Raw genomic sequence first — 17,665 nt, 5'->3', positions numbered from 1 at the left:
AGCTATAATCGATTTGCCTTGGTTATATCAGTTTTTAGAAAGTATTTAGGTGGTTCTTAACCTTTGGAAGACCGCCGTCTCACAAATTATACTGTCACCAGTAATCTTTTGATATTTAATTATGTAACACATAAAAAGCAATTACTTTGGGTAACAATATTTATGGTCTTTATATCTAAAAAATAGGAGTAAATAAATTAGGTTCTTCAACAAATAAAGCCAATCATTATTTGGGCTTATGATATAAGGCCTTCAAAAAGAATTCTCGCTCTAAACCTACTAGTAGTAAATAGATCATTTTTTGCCCTGTTTTAAATACCTCATTGCTAATTAAATGTGTTGGAGTATTGCAAAGGCATGGCACCAATTTTTTTGTACTTGATATTTGATTCAAAATTTCATTCCGACCACCCATGTGGCCATGTCAATGCATAAGATTAATATTCCAGCCAAAAAGTAATACCTCATTTGCTTCAGTTTTGTTATTTTTGTTTAGATGTTGTTGTTTATATTTTGAATTACTTTTGCATTCCTAGTTTGTCATATTTTTGGTTTGAGTTTTGTTATCACAAAAAGTAAGTTGGGTAGAAATAAATAAAATTTATTGTGGCATAGTTTTAGAGTTTTAGAGTTTAGACTACCCATTTTGGGCCATCTTCCTTAAACCCCACACTTCTATAGCCCAAATCTGTCAAACTAATGTAATTGAACCTCCCTATTAATACGTACTACCTTCGTCCCACATTAAGTATCACATTTTGCCATTTCGGTCTGTCCATAATAAGAGTCACATTTTACTTTGACCATAAATAATAAGTAGACCTCACATTCCACAAACTAATTCTACTCACATTTTATTATAAAACTAATATATATAAGTAGGACTTATAGTCCACTAACTTATTCAACTCATTTTTCTTTACACTTCTTAAAATCCACGCCGATATAACACTTAATGTGGGATGGAGAAAGTATATAACAAATAAAATTATAGGTTAGAAAAATCAGCCTATAAGGCTATAAAATACAACCAACTTCAACAGATCACTGTCTGTAGTAGGAGTTGTCAAAGTCCCAATGTTCACCAAATGAAAATTAGAAAGGAATTCTTCAAAGATATTTGAAAGATATGACCAAATAAGTATATTCTAAATTTATACAGAACTATAAAAAAATTAGATGATGTAGACTAAATAGGGATGAATTCATTTTCATATACTAGTAAATATTGTTAAAAAAATAAAACACTTGTAGATTATTAGTGTAATAATGTATTATTTTAGTAAAATAATGTACTAGATTTTTAGTCTAATAATGTAGCTTGAATAATAATATATATCTTAGTCTAATAATATAGCTTATTATAATCATTCAATCTAAGAATACAAGGATTGTGATCTGTTTGATGCTTAACACTAAGAATGTATTAGGACCTTAATGCACCCATAGATATTCGTACAAGTGAGTCAATATATAAGGAGTGGGGTAAGTATAAAGTATAAACATATGATGCAGTTGGACATGAATGGTCCGGTCCCTGAAGTGAATGGACACAATTGTCGTTTTATTTCATTTAAGCACCCTTTTGGCTTTAGAGGCACTTGTACTAAACAGACACAACTTTTTTTTTATGCATGCCAACCCAATAACTCTATTAATACTCACTTATTATGACTATAAAGGAAAGCAAGAATTTAGATTGCTTTAGGCACTTCACTTTTCCAATGTTAATAATTGAATTTTAAATTATTACTCTCACTTATAATTTTAAAACTTAAAGGAGGAAACCTACTTACGCCATTGCCAGCTAAACACAGCGTTATAAGACCTCAAATTGTCAAAAGATTTGTGTCACCATCATATATTTATAGGGGACCAATCAACATTATTTGATTATCTATTCCACGAGAGCAATTATGTTTTTCTTTTCAAAATAAATATTGAAAGCAAATAAAAAACTTGTTTCCTTACGTCTGGAACAAGGAAGTTGATGCGTGGAGGAAATTAAAAGAAAGTTGGTAGCAAATAGTAATATTTGGTCAATTTCTACAATATATATAAATAATGTAACGCTCAATTTCTCAATATTTAAAAATTAAGAATCATGATAAATATTTTAAATAGCATGTAAATTCTGTTTTACTGCTAATAAGGTCTGGAGTTTCTACGTCTCACATAAATGTCATAAACATTAGAGCATCCACATCGGAGAGCAGGCTTCATTCGTCCGTCCCTGCCGATGGCAAGGACACGCTTGTCCGCTGCTGCGCTCTTGCTGCTGGCTAAGAGCACGTCCGTGTCAGCGAGCAGGGCGACGTGACATGTTTCTATTGGCCGTTGGCATTTTCTTTTTCTTTTTTTAGAATTGAAAATAATACCAAAAATTAAAAAAAAAAAAAAATTCGGATTCCCAAAAAATATACAGATTTTATTACCATTTTTTGAATTTTTTTTAAAATTAAAAAAAAAAATAATCCCAAAATCATATATAAATACACACATTCATCATCCATTTTGGCGAAATTCAGCCACGAGTAGTGGTTTTTTTTAATTTTATGAGTTTAATTATGTAATTTTTAATTTTTAGATTTAAATTATGTAATTTTTAATTTTTAAGACTTTAATTATGTAATTTTTAATTTCTAGGATTTTAATTATGTAATTTTTAATTTTTTTTGTAATTTGTAATATTATTTCGGTTATTTTTAATGAATCTTAATTTTGTGGAAATGTTTTTATTTAAATTGAATAATGGAATGGTAGGGCCCTTGTGCTCATCCTTGCGGAAGAGCACGGATATGAGTACTGTGCTCTTGTCTAAGAGCAGGGAGTAAAAATGGGGTCAAGCCCACATCCTTGCTCATTGGAAAGAGCACGGATATGGATACTCTTCCAGGCAAAGTATCAATATTTTCAAGTGATACATGACCTATAGCTACCAGCCGACACACGCAACACGTCTCCCACCACACCAAGAATCTTTTAGAATCTCAAATCTCTTAATATTATAAATTATACTCCCCCTTGTTAATGGACGTGCACAACACATAATTACATAAATGACACCAAAAATAAAGATCTCAACTTAGGTGAGTAAGGTGACGTTCGGTTCCTTAAAAAAAATACTAATAGCAAGATATAATCAAAAATAAAGTTGTGAGATTATTTAGTAATTGGTTATAACCAATTATCACATGACTATCAATCTTGGATTAAAAGTAATCTCATGAAACATAATACAAATTTAATCATGAGATATTATCTTGTAAACTGAACGCTCCTTTAGAGTTAGCAATTTGATATTATTAGTATTTTTTTCCAAAAATGAGTTAACACAACCTTAATTAAAATACTAGAAATAGAAAACAGAAAGAGAGAAAGTCACGAAAAGACTCATATATTATGTTGGAAATAGACTCCTTTCCCTAAATATAGATCCACTTGTCCACTTTAGAGACACCATAAGGGACGCTTTAAAGCCCGCCCTATGCACCGCCATGTCAGCATTTTATCATCTTACCCTTCCACCTGCAGTGAGACGCCCTATAAGCTGCCCTAAAGGATGCCCCAAGCATTTTTGTTTATTTGAATATTTAAATAACTACAAAAATTGGAAAAAAACCTTCATTTCATTTAAAATTAATACATTACAATATGTATGGAATGTGAGAGATGTGAGAAATGTTCGTATGAAAAATAAAATGACAAACGAGGTTTAAATAGACAAAAATTAGAAAAAAAATGAAAATGCGTTGCATCTTCCGCGCCATCGTCCGCGTCGCCCACAATGGGCGGACGATGGCCTATCGTCCGCGGACGATGCATCGGACATCGTCCGCGCACCCACAGTGGGCGGACGATGGCACGCCCGAGGCATCGGGCGGCCTATCGTCCGCCCCATTGAGGATGCTCTTATAAGTGTATTAGCAAATTAATGTATTAATTCCTCCGTTCTTAAAGAATATACATTTTGGGTTTGACACAAGCTTTAATACAAAATTAGTAAAGTAAGAGAGATGTAGATATAAAGAGTAATTAAAGTATTGCTAGTAGGGAATGAGTCTCACGTCATTAGAGAGAAAAAAGAGTCTTCGAAATTGGAAAACATATTCTTGTGAAACGGATTAAAAAGAAAAAAAATGCATATTGTCATGGGACATGAGGTGAGCCCTTCTATTGTCTAACCCCAGATTTCGTCCGACATTCAAGGTCTTTAACAATATTAAATTATTTTATTATACTGGTAATGTTCGTTGATTCATTCTATTCAAAAAAAATTATAAGTACATTAGTTAACACAAGATATAGACGTTATATATAAAAAATTTCCATTGTTATAAGTATGTGATTGTAGAAGAACTTTCCATATCGGTAGACATCACACATTTGATAGCATTTTGTTGGATTGTGATTTGTAATAAGATTATCACACACAACAATATATCTTTGTCTCCTCCCTCTGTCCTGTGCCCCATTGTAAATATTTATCTACTGAAAATATGAGTGGTGACCAGTGATAGCAAAAGTACTTACTAAGGAAGTTAATTAAGCTTCTAAATTTAAATTGGAAAGTGACATATCAAGTGAGATATTTTATAGTTTAGCAAAAATGCATTTCATTCTCTCTTTTACTACTTTATAGTACTTTTTTCTCTTCTATTTATTTTCATTTTCATTTTATTATATATTTTTTTCATACTTCATTATTTACTCCCTTCATTCCTAATTAAGTGAAATTTTGTGAGAGAATATATTAAAAATGAGAATAAAGTAGACATATCAAAGCAGCAAAGAAAAAGGCAAAAAATATGATTCACTTACTTTGGATTTTGGGATGTCCTAAAATTAAAAAACCTACTTCTATAGGAGTATTATTTACTCTTTCCGTTTGTCATTAAGAATTTCGTTGATTTTATTTTATAAAAATAGTTAATATGAAGAAATAATAGAGTAAAAGAGAGAATAATGTGAGAAATTTTGTAATTAAATGTCCAAAATTTTTGTGACAAAAGATTTAGATTTTGACGGCGGCAGTATAAGATAGCAACATGAGAAGCTGCCAACCTAGACATGGAAAATATCTAAATCCAAACCCTCTGTTATTTCCAAACGTATGAAATCATTAGTGGTTCCATTAAATATAATATAATATCTTAAATTAGAAACTGTATGAGGATTTTATTAATCTGTGGGACTGAATGTCGTTTTATTCCAAATCACAGTAGCCCACTCCCCTCCTTTTTTGTTTTTCTTCTACCGACGCATACCTTCCAACCAACCAACCAACCCCTCTCTCTCTCTCACTCTGGGTGGATAGTATTTAGCTCTCTATAATCTTCAATTATTCATACTCACTTAACTTTCCTAATTGAAAACCAAAATCACATCCAAATCCTCTCAACAACTGATGGCGGAGGAGGAAGCCAAAGCCGTTGAGCCCAAGCCTAGCTGCGCCGACGCCGAGCCGCCCAAAGACGTCGCTGAGGAGAAAGCCGTCGTGCCGCTACCACCACCTCCGGCCCTAGACAAACCCGACGACTCCAAAGCACTTGTTGTCGTTTCAAGTAATCATCTTTATTATACTAATTTCTACTTTTCTGAAATTTCTGTGTCAATTGCAAAAATTTCTTCTTTTGTTGTCCATCTTTTCCCCAAATAATTAAATTAGATTTCTTCAAGCTGTCAGGTGATGAATATTTTATTGGATTGATCCTGCAAAAGTTAGTATTTGGAGTCATTTGGTTTGATTAGTGGAATGGATTGGGGAGTTATTTCTGTTTGTTAGTAGGAGTATTTAATAAAGGAAAAGGGGGAATGGAATATATATTTGCAGAATCACCTAAACTCAAACTGCTAGTGAGTTGTTTTTCAAGGCTTTCTGAACTTCCTAAGCTTCCTTGTGCTTTGAGTGATTTCTCCCCCATCTAACTTGTGGAAACTTTCTATGGTTATTGCAAAAGAATCAGAGGCTGCTGCTGAAGAAAAAAAGCCCGAGGAGGGCTCGGTGAACAGAGGTATTATGACTATGATTTTGTGCTATATATGTTTTGCTAGAAAATTGATTATCTGTGGTAGCTTATAGATGAAGAATATAGGAAGAAGTAAAATACTTAACTCGTTTGGTATCGATGTAGATGCTGTGCTTGCCCGAGTAGCTACGGAGAAGAGATTGTCGTTGATCAAAGCATGGGAGGAAAGTGAGAAATCAAAAGCTGAGAACAAGTAAACACTTCTTGAACATGCCATGTTCATCCTACCGAGAACTGTTAGAACTCTATTTTTTTTTTGTCAAACTCATGCTTGCGCAATCAATTAACAGGGCTCAGAAGAACATGTCTTCTGTCGTAGCTTGGGAGAATAGCAAGAAAGCGACTCTAGACGCTGAGCTGAAGAAGATAGAGGTAAAGACTCTTTGTCTTCACCACATATATTCATTCCATTTCTCCATGCTATATCTCTATTATTTCTGATATATGTTGACACATACACATTGGAAGTAAGCTGACTTCTACGTCACATTTATTTCGTTGCCGGATAATTCACTCGTTATTTACAGCCCCATGTTAGTTGGTGTCTTGGTTTAGTTATGGTCCCTATCTGAACTCAATAGTTGCATAAAACAGATGAAGCTTTTAGGCCCAAATTGGTGTTGTTTCTGAATTAGGCCTTGCTGCAGCATGTGAGCTGCTTTAACTGTCGCATAGATACATTCTCGGGACTTATTTGGCATGATGTGTTGTAAAATTTGATCGTCACCGTGTGCAATTGTGGCTAACAGGAGCAACTGGAGAAAAAGAAGGCCGGATATATTGAGAAAACGAAGAACAAGATTGCGGCCCTGCACAAGCAAGCGGAGGAGAAAAGAGCATTGATTGAGGCGAAACGTGGAGAGGATCTTCTCAAAGCAGAGGAGACATCGGCAAAATATCGCGCCACGGGCACTGGTCCAAAGAAACTACTTGGATGTTTCTGAAGTTGGAATGGGGTTTGGAACTCAAGTTGATTTGTACATTGTTTTGTTTTGGGATCTGTTTTTATTTGTTGCCAGATTTATTGTGTGATGATGTACTTAGAATATAATTGTTTCTTGCTAAGTTTGTTCTGTGTGAATAGTGATTTATTTGTTTATATAAACTAGAAAATGAAGATTGTAAGAAAATTTGAGATTCCATGTTTTGAACTTTGATTGATTATAAGGTTGAGCAAGTTGTAGCTGCAAGAGTCATTACAGTTTTTCTCCTACATAATTAGCACATCACTTTTCACACAAAAAATGTTACATTTTACATGATTCTTTCCCAGAAACTGCAGTAGAAATCCAAAACACAATAACTAAGAAGATGTATGAAATCCAGATGGAGAAGCTACATTTCATGATCAAAAAGACAATCAGAAGGAGGGTGCTTCAAGAAATTCCATGTCATTTCCTCCGACAGGGAAATCCAGCAGCAGCTTCAGCATTGCATCAGATGAATCATCAACCTCATATGGCTTCGATGTGTCTGAAAACGCAGCAATGTCCTCTGTTTCCTTCTTGCAGTCCCAAAGCTCGACTTTCATCTCCACCGGGCTGGAGGTCTTGCACGGCTCTATAACATTGGTCGAGTCAACTATGGTCAAGGATGACGATGACTGTGATGTTGAACGGAGAGAGGCAGCTCCACCACATCCATCTCCACCCTCGTGCATGTTTCTGAATGATTCTCCGACTTTACTGTTCCACAGGCATAGGAAGTAGTCGCCTTTGCTGTTGTTTAACGGGATAGAGAGACGAGACTCGGCCTCAACCCTCCCACCCTCCCACTGAGCCTTGTGACAATTAGGGGAACCTGATTTTGTGTCAACTGACTTTGAAGATGAGGATGGCTGGTCGAGGGCCTTGCTGTCGAAGCGCTTCCTCAAATGTGAGTTCCAAAAGTTCTTCACATCATTGTCTGTTCTTCCCGGGAGATGAGAGGCTATGATAGCCCATCTGGGCAGAGCAGAAACATCACAATTTCAATAAAACAGACATATAACAGTAGGGTCCTACCAATGTTTTATTCACCATGTACTGTCAAGTAATAACCATAACTGGATTTGGAAGAAAGATGGGAGAAGGGGAGGTGATAAATTACTTGTTACCAAGCTCCCCGTGCAGTTGAATAATCGTATTCTCTTCCTCAGCGCTGAAGGGACCGCGTTTGATGTCAGGTCGAAGGTAGTTGGTCCAGCGAAGACGACAACTCTTTCCACAGCGGAGGAGACCTGTTACCACACACCGTCTTAGCTGACTAAAAGAAAAATTGGGGCAGAGTGGCTCAGCAAATCAAATGCAGCAAACATAGAAATACACTGCAACAATAATGGCAAACTCTCTCTGAAGTGACACACTACCTCCAATAAACATGAGATGAAAGTTGAGTACTATTTCTTGATAAAAAGAAACCATCCTTTATCACTCAAAGCAGAGGTTATATAACATATTGTCAACATCTAAGCAACATTCAATCATGGACAAGGATAGAAGTAGACAATCAAATGGTAATCTGTCAAAATTCGTACAAGAAAATGCGCACACTTTTATGCCTAAACCTGCAAGAAGATTAAATATACAGCAAACATTGCATCATTTTGCAGCAAATGTGGCTCAGCTACATCTCCAACATCTTTGGATATGAGAACTAGCAATTCCACAAAGCCCTCAAACACATATTAGGAACATTCACAACAGATAATTCCTTGGATGATTTAGATGCTTAACAAGGTAAAAACCAAGTATGTAGCAGAAATCAGAAGCAAGATGCTTTAAAAAACCTGCAAGAAGAGGGAGATTTCGCCAAGTGCCATGGCCATTCTGTGTAATGAAGTCAACAAGAATCATGTCCTCTTCGGGAGTCCACGCTCCTTTGGTCACTCCCTCTCTCACACAACATGCCCTTCTTCCCTTCTTCTTCTTCTCCTCTTTCCCTCTCTTCATCCCCATTTTCAACCAATTCTCACTACTCTAAAAAAAAAAAGCATTCACCTTTAAAATTCAAGAATAATGGAAAAGCTAGAGGTGTGTGTATACATAAATATATATACTAGTATTATACAGAGAGAAAAGAAGAAAAGAGAATCTGAAAGACAATAAATGCATGGGGATGATATTGAAAAGCAGCATTATCAGAGACATATATGTATCAGGCATCACTTTCCCCAGTTTTTTTTAATTGAACTCATCTATCTGCATCCAATGCATTAAATGTTGTACCCCGCCTACTGCTCACTTCTCTCTCACATCATTTCACAGCAAAATCAAGGAAATAAAGAGAGAGAGAGAGAGAGAGAGAAGATGCCTACCAGAAACCAAGAGAGAGAGAGAGGAAGCAGTGTGTAATTGATGAGCTTTTCTCTTGGAGTGTTCTTTTTTATGGTCTGTTTTGGCTGATTTCATGGCTTATTTTCTTCTCATCTCATTTCCCTATATTTTAAGACCAAAGATTGTGAGAATTTCTTCTGACTTCTAAATAGTATAAATTTTTTTATTTACTCAATGTCAAGAACCTTTATTCTTTATATAATCAATTTATTTTGTAAAAATATTAAGTAAACAAATAGAAAAAAAGGTAAACAAAAGATGGGAACATAGAATGAAATGAAATTGGGTACAAAATTTCCTAGTTCGTTAACAATTATTCGTACTATATCTTTAAAATACTAATTTACCCTTGGTTAATTATTTGTGTTGCGTCTCTAAGCAGTTGATCCCTCCACGTAAAAGTAAAAGCTTATCTTAAAACATTCAATGATCGAACCTATAATCATAGAAATATAGTAGGAGTATCCAATATAGCCCTCTAAGTATGCTGGAGTACTTACAAAAATACTGTAAGTATGTCTTTAAAATTCCATTTTTGATGTAACTTAGTATATTGTAGGATTAGATTTATATAAATAGTAAACTTCGTTTGTTCAATAAAGAATAAGTTCTATGTTATTCAATTTTACAATCAATGCATCATCATATAGCATGAATCATGTATTCTATAAGCTTGAGGTTTATAGGCTTGTAGCATGATTTGCACCTCATCTCTCAATTCAAAGTTTGCTACCGATAAGTGCCGAATTAAAACACTTAAAATGCTAATTATCCTTTGTTTCTTAAATGTACTTATAGTTAACAGTTGAACCATTTCATTTTTTAACAACAACATTCTCTTTTAATTCTACATATTTTTCTTTCATTTACTTTTTTTTCTTTTCACTTAATATCAAAAACTCATTTCTTAGTATTTATACCAAAAAGTAACATCGAAAAGAGAGAACATTATTATTATTTTTTGGTAGATATTATTTGGTTGCAAATTAATCATAAACTAAAAAATACGAAAAAAATGAAATTCCTTTTTTTGTTATCGTAATTTAGTGATTGCAATATTTTTTATATCATGTTCTAATGTGGATAACATGGAAATGTAGATAAGTATCATTGCATCCATGTCATATGATAACACTCCCATATTCCCTTTCTTCTATTCGGTTCTTGTATAAAAATTAGTAATTAATTTTTAATTTTGTTAATAAGGTCCATTTTTTTCTTTATCTTTTCCATACATTTTTCCTTCTCTTATTTTGTATAAAAACGCACCCTTATGTTATTTTCTTTAATTCGATTTAAACATCATTATATTTAATTTGAACTAGACAATACAACGACACTCCCTTCATCTCACCATAAACTATCCACATTCTTTTTGGTATGTCAAACCTAGAATAAGTCATTTTTCTTTTAGCAAAAAAAAAAAAAAACACATTTTCTCTATCACATTTAATTATCTCTTTACTTATCTACTTATTCTCTCTCATATTTTTCTCCTTATCCATATAGCTCTTCAAATATCACATCAATTTAATCTCAAAGTGAATCAGATAATATTTGGATCTTTAGTTGTAGAATTAAATTTAAAATTAATTGAAAATTTAAAAAATTGTTCAATTCAATCGAATAGCAATTGAAATCTCCAAATATTAATTGAGATCCAATATATCAATTGGAAAAAAATGGAATCATTCAACCGATTAATATTCAAACATTATATCGTATATATAATAACAATTTAAACGTGTTTTAATATGAAATAATACTACAACGTACATTCTAATAATTAGTATAATTAATATACTTTTGTAGTATCTCATTACGTAAATAATAAGTTGTACGACATTTATTAATTTATAAAATTGTATCACATATATATAGTTAAAAATAATAAACTATGAAATTATAATAATCCTATGATATTTCATAAATTAATACTCCCTTTGTCCCATTAAAAATGAAACGTTTTCCGTTTTGGATTGTCCCATTAAAAATGAAACGTTTCCTAAAATAGAAACAACTTTATCTTTACTTTTTTATCTCTCTTACTTTACTCCTTCTTCATTAATTCACAAAACAATATTATATAAAATCCCATGCGATTCCCAAATGTTGCATATTTAATGGGATGGAGGGAGTAAGATTTTAAAAATGCGACATAATCTATTAAGAATAATACTCCTAATAATTAATACTCCATTATTAATATCATCATTATTATTAATATAATTACTTCAACCTTTTAGATTATATTCTAATGACTTGAATTATAAAATAGAAGTTCAAAACGGTGATTAACAAATTATTACTTGGATAGTAACAAACGGATAGTAACAAACGGTGAGTAACAAATAGAAGTGGATAGTGAGTAATCTCATTTGACTACGGACATGAAAGTTCCCAAACATGGACCCATTGGCGAACACACAGCCAAGGGAGGAGGAGGAAGGCCTTAAGCCCTCCCCCAATTTTTTTTTAATATTTTGTATTTTAAAAAGTTTAGAAATTTTTGAAAAATATCTTCAACCCTCACCAAACTACTAAAGTCTGTATAAAATGTGAAAAACTGAATAAGGAGGGGCTGAAATTTGAAATTGAAGAAGAAAGTTAAGAAAAAAATGGTCGTCGTTGCTACTTCATGAAGAAGATGAGATAACAAAGAATAATTAAATTAATATAATAGTAATAATTAAATTGGAAAATGTCAAGTCCCCTACCTATAGGCTACGCCTATATCACATGTTCTACTTCTGTTAGTAATTTTAGTGTATTAAACACAATATAATTATTTTACTTCAATTTATGTTCAAATGTTTATATTGGAAAGGTTATTCAACTTCGCCCTTATTTATTAAGCTTTATTAGTAATATTTCCTTCTTGGTATATTTTAATCTATAAAAGTATACTCCTTTAGTCCACAATTAATTGGCGTAAATTTTCTTTTTCACTCATCCGCAATTAATTGGCGTAAATTTTCTTTTTCACACTTCCACGATTAAATGTCTTATTTACTCCCCCCGTCCCATAAAAATATACATTTTTTTTCTTTTTAGTCCGTCCCACAAGAATATGCACTTTCTAATTTTGGAAAAAAATTTCTCTCTAATGAGGTGTGACTCATTCTCTTATAACAATACTTTAATTAATTTTTCTTTATATCTATCTCTTAACCAATTGTACATTAAAACTCGTGGCCAACTAAAAATGCATATTTCTGTGGGACGAAAGGAGTACTTTTTATTACTGTTGATAATGATTTTCATATTCCACTAGCCCAGTCCATTAGAATTTTATTATAATAGGACTCACATTTCACTAACTTTATCCACCTATTTTCACTATATTTCTTAAAATTTGAGTAGAGTAAAACATGCCATTTAGTCGTGCACGGAGGGAGTTCTATAATATTTTTTATGTTATTTATACTTCAATTTTACATGTTGTCACCCTATATCAATTTCACTTTAAAACTCGTTCCGCTGCAAAATTCTATATTTTAAAAGACGAAGAAAGTGTATGTTAACTACAAAAAATTTCTTGTACAACCCCTACTATGAAATATTTCTGCATCCGCCACTGCATGGACCCATGCATACATATATATAGATGTTACTTGGGCACCACAAAACCTTTTGCTTTTTGAACAAACACAGAATAACTTGGTTACCAAGTTCCCTCCTTTGTTTTTTAATTAAAAAAAAAAGTTCCCTCCTTTGTCCTAAACACCATTTCCTTTTTATTACTATAAATTTCACATTTCCAATTATTTCCTTTTTCATGTATCCAACAGCAAAGCCACAGACCAAAATCAGCAAAAAATTCTTTCTTTTTCAAGAATAAAAGTAGTGCAACTTTTTTTTTTGAGAAAATTATGTTGAAGATGACAATAGTTGGAAGGGTAAGTGATAGGCTGCCTCTATCTCTAGCCCATGGTTCAAGATACGTGAATGAAGAGAATAACGACGGTGACATCTCTTCTCATAAGCAACAAGCCGAGTTCTTGCTCCAGGAAGTTTCTAGAATAGCACTGCCACATTCCAAGATGACCATTTTCTTGGATGATCATTGCTTCAAGTTTGCATTTTTATCCTTTATTTTTTTCAAATTATGGGATCCTGTGGTTAATTAATTCACATTTCACCTTGTTGTTTTTGCATATTTTGTTTTTTCCAGTTACATTGTTGAGAATGGAATGTGCTTCATGGCACTCTGTGATTCAATGTATCCAAGAAAGCTGGCCTTTTGTTATTTGCAAGATTTGTATAAGGAGTTTGTCAAGTTTGAGGATGTGGGCTTGAATGCCACTTCTATCAGACCCTATAGCCTTGTTAAATTTGGTAACTTGCAATAGATTAGTGCTTTGGAAGCTTATTTTAGGTGGGAAATTTCTCAACATGATGAATTGAGTATGTCTGCTTTACATTGAAGGTGGTGTAATTGCAAATGTTAGAAGGAAATATGTTGACACAAGGTCACAGGCCAACTTATCAAAGATAAACTCTGATGCTTCCCAAGATGCAGATGTGATTTCCGAGAGCTTTTCGCGTATTGTACAGCGTAGGCGAAGATCGGGTATGGGCTTTTGGATTTTCATTGAGCTCTGATTCTTGATTTATTGGTGTGAAATAACTTACATGTTTGTTTGGAATGTCAGAACTGTTTGAGAGGATAAGTGAAGCACATTTACATCCTTCTCCAATTTGGTGCTCCAATAGGCTTGAGGTAGGTTTTATAGAAGCTTTTACATGAAAAACAGAGCTATTTTGCATAATTAATTGGAGAGGAAGCTTATGTTTTCTATGAATTATTGCAGATAATCGCGTTGAAATGGATCCCAATAGGACTAGTTGTAGCTGTTGCAACTCTAGTTATATGGACCAGATGGTTTCATTGTGATGTGTTCTTAATTTGTTGATTTGTGAATAGTTGAAATCTTCTTATTTCTCTAACCTATTACAGAAAAACTACAACATTACCTCATAAATTAAGATATACATCTTTGTTTTCCAAGGCTAGTTTTTATTACAGGATTTTACAACTTATTAGCATCAATCACATGTACAATTCATCACAAGAAAAGTTAAAAACTCCGGGAAAATAATCGACCAGGCCAGTCTCTGAGATGTGATCATCGAAACCAAATGGTGATCGAAGAATATCATCAATAGATATACTATTGAAGTTTGGCTTAGTGTGGATTTCTTCAGTGCTGATGGCCTCTCCATTGAGCTGAGTCGAAGAGTCTTCAGAGATCGAGCTTCCATAGTCAAAAGAGTATTTGAGATCTTGCGCGATGCTAGAAGAAGAGCCGTGGCTGTGGCCATTGAACTGGTCTAGAGACAGCCATTCAGCAAAAAGGACTTTTGGTAAGCTGCATTTGTCAGCTTCTTGTTGGTGGTCTGTAGACTGATCCGTGCCCGTTGATGATGCTTCCGTGTTTTCTAGAGAGTCGAAGGTACAATTTTGGGGAGCCGGCTTGGAAGGAGAAGAAGAGGGTGCATCAGCAAGTTTTGAGAGCCTTTTCTTTAGGTAAGAATGCCAGTGGTTTTTGATCTCGTTATCAGTTCTTCCGGGTAGATGATGCGCTATCTGAGACCACCTGATCATACAAACAATAAATCAATCATTAGAACTTAGAATTGATCAGTTTTTAAGTAGAATCAAGTGAATGTTGTAAGAAGTTAGTTAGTTAGTTACTTGTTTCCTAAGACTCGATGAAGGGTGAGGATCTTGTCCTCCTCTGCGAAGCTAAACGCGCCACGCTTCAATCCGGGCCGTAGATAATTAATCCACCTTAATCTGCAGCTCTTTCCATTCCTTTTCAGGCCTGCCAACAAACAATGTAGGATATATGATTGATTAAACTTTTGTAAGTATTCTGTTAGTGTATGGATGTCATCAATTTTGTACATATATGCAACTATTAACTTAAATATGCTTAAATGGTTGAATTGAACAGCAATCCCACTGGCACAAAATGTATTTAAAGTGGTGTTGGTGAATTACTAATGTGAGATGTACAGACATAATTAGCTGAAGACTTGTATAAATTATTAGTTATATTCAAAAGTCATAGGCGTGGTATGGTTTTGTTCGAATTTCTTATTTGACTCTGCAATTTACCTTCACTCACTAAGGTTGTTGTCTCTCACTAATTAGCATAATCATATAATCACCCATTTTTGGAGCAACATTAAAAGCTTAAATAATCTGGAAAAAATAGCTCAAAATAATTCAAAATATGCATGGTGACATTCTTGTTTAGTATATATGCATAAACTAAAAAAGTTACCGGCATTGAGAGGAATGGAGCTCCAGCAGCCATGGCCATATTTCATGATGTGGTTTTTGAGCTTGAGATCTTCATCAGGAGACCACAGCCCCTTCTTGTGCTTCTGCGTCGTCGCCTTCTCCGACTTCTTGCACCCCATTACAGGTATGTATGTGTGTTGTTCAATGTGATGATGAACAGATGTTTGATGTGTGAAGTTGCACAAGAAATAATTTGGAATTTTGATGTGAGGTCTAGCCAGCATTTAAACAAGAACTAGTTGGTAAGGATTTTGTAATATTTTTTTTGGTTTGATTAAAGAATTAGGAGGATTAGAAGAAATTATATTAAAACTAAGTCCTTAACGACATTGTCATGAGAGTGTAGAAAAGAGTTGTTTTGGACATATTCGGATACCTACTTTACACGAGCTAGTAATTTTGCATTATTATGTTATTTATTTCCACTTGTTTTCCCCAATAATTATATAACTGATCATTGTATTATATCCAGTTTTCATAAAAAAAAACATTGACGTAATAGTATATTATACATCAAGAAACATTATACTAGTATATGGTATGTATGTATGTATAATTAAATTATACTTGCATGAGCCTTTAATTTGCTGTACTACAATTTTCACTGTTAATTAAGAAATTTGGCAGATCCCATGTAGTTTTCTAGTAATTAGATTGTGGTTGACTACGCTAGTAATTTAAGCGACACTTGTGGAACTAATTTAATGAACTAAAAAATGTTAAAGAATTCACAAACGAAATAAAATTTTACATTACTCGTGTAACAACTCTATTACTTATTAGGTGCGCATATTTGGTGGGAGTATTTGCTTCTAGTTTAGGTAGAGACATATTACCTTCATTTTTCATTATCTCTTGAAAAATACATGAATTTTGGATTGTTTAAGGTTTCCTTAAACACGCGAGTTTTACTTTTGGCAAAAATTAAGTTTGACTTTTTTCTATGTGAGTGATTAATAACGTAAAACACAAGTAAAAAAATCTGCAAATTTTTTCTCAAATTTTCCACCTGCTATCTTCCTATCTACTTCCATCCAAATTTCTAAATCTTATTCAATTTATATCTTTTTCAACAATATTACTACATTTTAGATTTTAAAATACAATGCTATCAATTTGTGATGAGAAAATAATTTTATTTTCAATTTAGGTTTATACTTGAACAAAATCAATAGTAAAGTAAAGTTTCTAAGTTTTTAATAACACGGCATTTTGATTTTTAATTTAAAAGAGGTTAGTAATTCGGACGGTTATATACAAACTAACCACGAGGGAAAATTGTGTTGATCTTTTTTTAATCAATCATGCATTCTTGGAAGTTAGCATTCAGTTTTTGCAATATAATTTAATTCTTATAAAGACTAATAAAAAGGACGTTCAAAATATCTTTACATTTTGATTTGACAGACAGACTGTAGAATCAATTTTAACATTATTCATGAGTTGGTGTGTTTCATAAATAATCCTCCATGCTTCTCCTAACCCTTAAATTAACAACTTGTATATCTCCCTTGTCCTTAAAGAATTTCATCAAATACAAATTTTCAAATTCCTAGACCCTACACACCTTTCCATTTCTTACCATAAATCTCAACGTATCACGCAGATACCTTAAATTAAAATTCTTGTCCTAAACGTATTATATTGCATTTTACTATATATTTATTCATATATCTTTTATTTTATTTGTTATGGCGACTTTCCTTTTTGTTAACCAATTAAGTAGGGCATGAGTTTGGTGCTGAGATAGTTTATATTTGTTACCTTAATATAATAAGCTTTAAATAGAAGGTGACTTGCATTAATATAATTGATTTAGGAAGATTGCCGATACAAAAAAATCACATTACGTGTGTTGTTTTTATATGATCACCAAAGATCACACGCACATCAATGGCTAGAAGGAAAATATGAAGATACTATGTTTCAGACAAAATAATATGTTACGCGATTTTGTGTTACATTAGTATAATAATACACTGATTCAACATTTCTCATCGTATCATCGT

The 17,665-nt window shown here is 33.1% G+C and overlaps 4 protein-coding genes across 7 annotated transcripts; 2 read left to right on the top strand and 2 right to left on the bottom strand.

The window, feature by feature from the left end:
- The first annotated feature begins 5,233 nt into the window (after positions 1–5,233).
- On the top strand, positions 5,234–7,225 carry LOC121752526 (remorin-like). Its single transcript, XM_042147649.1, has 5 exons — positions 5,234–5,564; positions 5,961–6,014; positions 6,135–6,222; positions 6,320–6,401; positions 6,779–7,225. Exons 1-5 carry the CDS (start codon positions 5,408–5,410, stop codon positions 6,971–6,973), a joined length of 576 nt encoding a protein of 191 aa, XP_042003583.1. The 5' UTR covers positions 5,234–5,407; the 3' UTR covers positions 6,974–7,225.
- Positions 7,226–7,259: 34 nt separating this feature from the next.
- LOC121752523 (transcription factor MYB17-like) lies at positions 7,260–9,402 on the bottom strand. 4 transcript variants are annotated; one of them, XM_042147643.1, is made up of 4 exons: positions 9,325–9,402; positions 8,797–8,986; positions 8,118–8,247; positions 7,260–7,972 (listed from the first exon to the last, which is right to left on the bottom strand). In XM_042147643.1, the coding sequence occupies exons 2-4, from the start codon at positions 8,963–8,965 to the stop codon at positions 7,390–7,392; spliced, it is 882 nt and encodes a 293-aa protein (XP_042003577.1). In that variant the 5' UTR covers positions 8,966–8,986; positions 9,325–9,402; the 3' UTR covers positions 7,260–7,389. The 4 variants fall into 4 exon arrangements, with proteins under 4 accessions (XP_042003577.1, XP_042003579.1, XP_042003578.1 ...); XM_042147645.1 differs by having other exon boundaries at positions 8,797–8,981; positions 9,325–9,343; XM_042147644.1 differs by lacking the exon at positions 9,325–9,402 and adding an exon at positions 9,156–9,224.
- Positions 9,403–13,152: 3,750 nt separating this feature from the next.
- On the top strand, positions 13,153–14,365 carry LOC121752525 (25.3 kDa vesicle transport protein-like). Its single transcript, XM_042147648.1, has 5 exons — positions 13,153–13,418; positions 13,518–13,681; positions 13,773–13,916; positions 13,999–14,066; positions 14,158–14,365. Exons 1-5 carry the CDS (start codon positions 13,216–13,218, stop codon positions 14,257–14,259), a joined length of 681 nt encoding a protein of 226 aa, XP_042003582.1. The 5' UTR covers positions 13,153–13,215; the 3' UTR covers positions 14,260–14,365.
- LOC121752524 (transcription factor LAF1-like) lies at positions 14,329–15,775 on the bottom strand. Its single transcript, XM_042147647.1, has 3 exons — positions 15,637–15,775; positions 15,042–15,171; positions 14,329–14,943 (listed from the first exon to the last, which is right to left on the bottom strand). The coding sequence occupies exons 1-3, from the start codon at positions 15,773–15,775 to the stop codon at positions 14,397–14,399; spliced, it is 816 nt and encodes a 271-aa protein (XP_042003581.1). The 3' UTR covers positions 14,329–14,396.
- Positions 15,776–17,665: the final 1,890 nt, after the last annotated feature.

Source organism: Salvia splendens, chromosome 10 (genome assembly GCF_004379255.2).
Source record: "Salvia splendens isolate huo1 chromosome 10, SspV2, whole genome shotgun sequence".
NCBI lineage: Eukaryota > Viridiplantae > Streptophyta > Magnoliopsida > Lamiales > Lamiaceae > Salvia > Salvia splendens.
Note: the sequence above shows the minus strand (reverse complement) of the source record. Positions and strands in the feature narration are given on the sequence as shown.

Coding starts and splice junctions, on each gene's coding strand:
- LOC121752523 (XM_042147643.1), bottom strand. CDS start 8,965: ATGGGGATGAAGAGAGGGAAAGAGGAGAAGAAGAAGAAGGGAAGAAGG. Junction 8,248..8,796: donor AAATCTCCCTCTTCTTGCAG/GTTTTTTAAAGC, acceptor GTGTGGTAACAG/GTCTCCTCCGCTGTGGAAAG. Junction 7,973..8,117: donor CACGGGGAGCTTGGTAACAA/GTAATTTATCAC, acceptor TGCTCTGCCCAG/ATGGGCTATCATAGCCTCTC.
- LOC121752525 (XM_042147648.1), top strand. CDS start 13,216: ATGTTGAAGATGACAATAGTTGGAAGGGTAAGTGATAGGCTGCCTCTA. Junction 13,682..13,772: donor CTATAGCCTTGTTAAATTTG/GTAACTTGCAAT, acceptor TTTACATTGAAG/GTGGTGTAATTGCAAATGTT. Junction 14,067..14,157: donor GGTGCTCCAATAGGCTTGAG/GTAGGTTTTATA, acceptor GAATTATTGCAG/ATAATCGCGTTGAAATGGAT.
- LOC121752526 (XM_042147649.1), top strand. CDS start 5,408: ATGGCGGAGGAGGAAGCCAAAGCCGTTGAGCCCAAGCCTAGCTGCGCC. Junction 5,565..5,960: donor AGCACTTGTTGTCGTTTCAA/GTAATCATCTTT, acceptor TTATTGCAAAAG/AATCAGAGGCTGCTGCTGAA. Junction 6,015..6,134: donor GGAGGGCTCGGTGAACAGAG/GTATTATGACTA, acceptor GTATCGATGTAG/ATGCTGTGCTTGCCCGAGTA.
- LOC121752524 (XM_042147647.1), bottom strand. CDS start 15,775: ATGGGGTGCAAGAAGTCGGAGAAGGCGACGACGCAGAAGCACAAGAAG. Junction 15,172..15,636: donor CTCCATTCCTCTCAATGCCG/GTAACTTTTTTA, acceptor GTTTGTTGGCAG/GCCTGAAAAGGAATGGAAAG. Junction 14,944..15,041: donor CATCGAGTCTTAGGAAACAA/GTAACTAACTAA, acceptor TTGTATGATCAG/GTGGTCTCAGATAGCGCATC.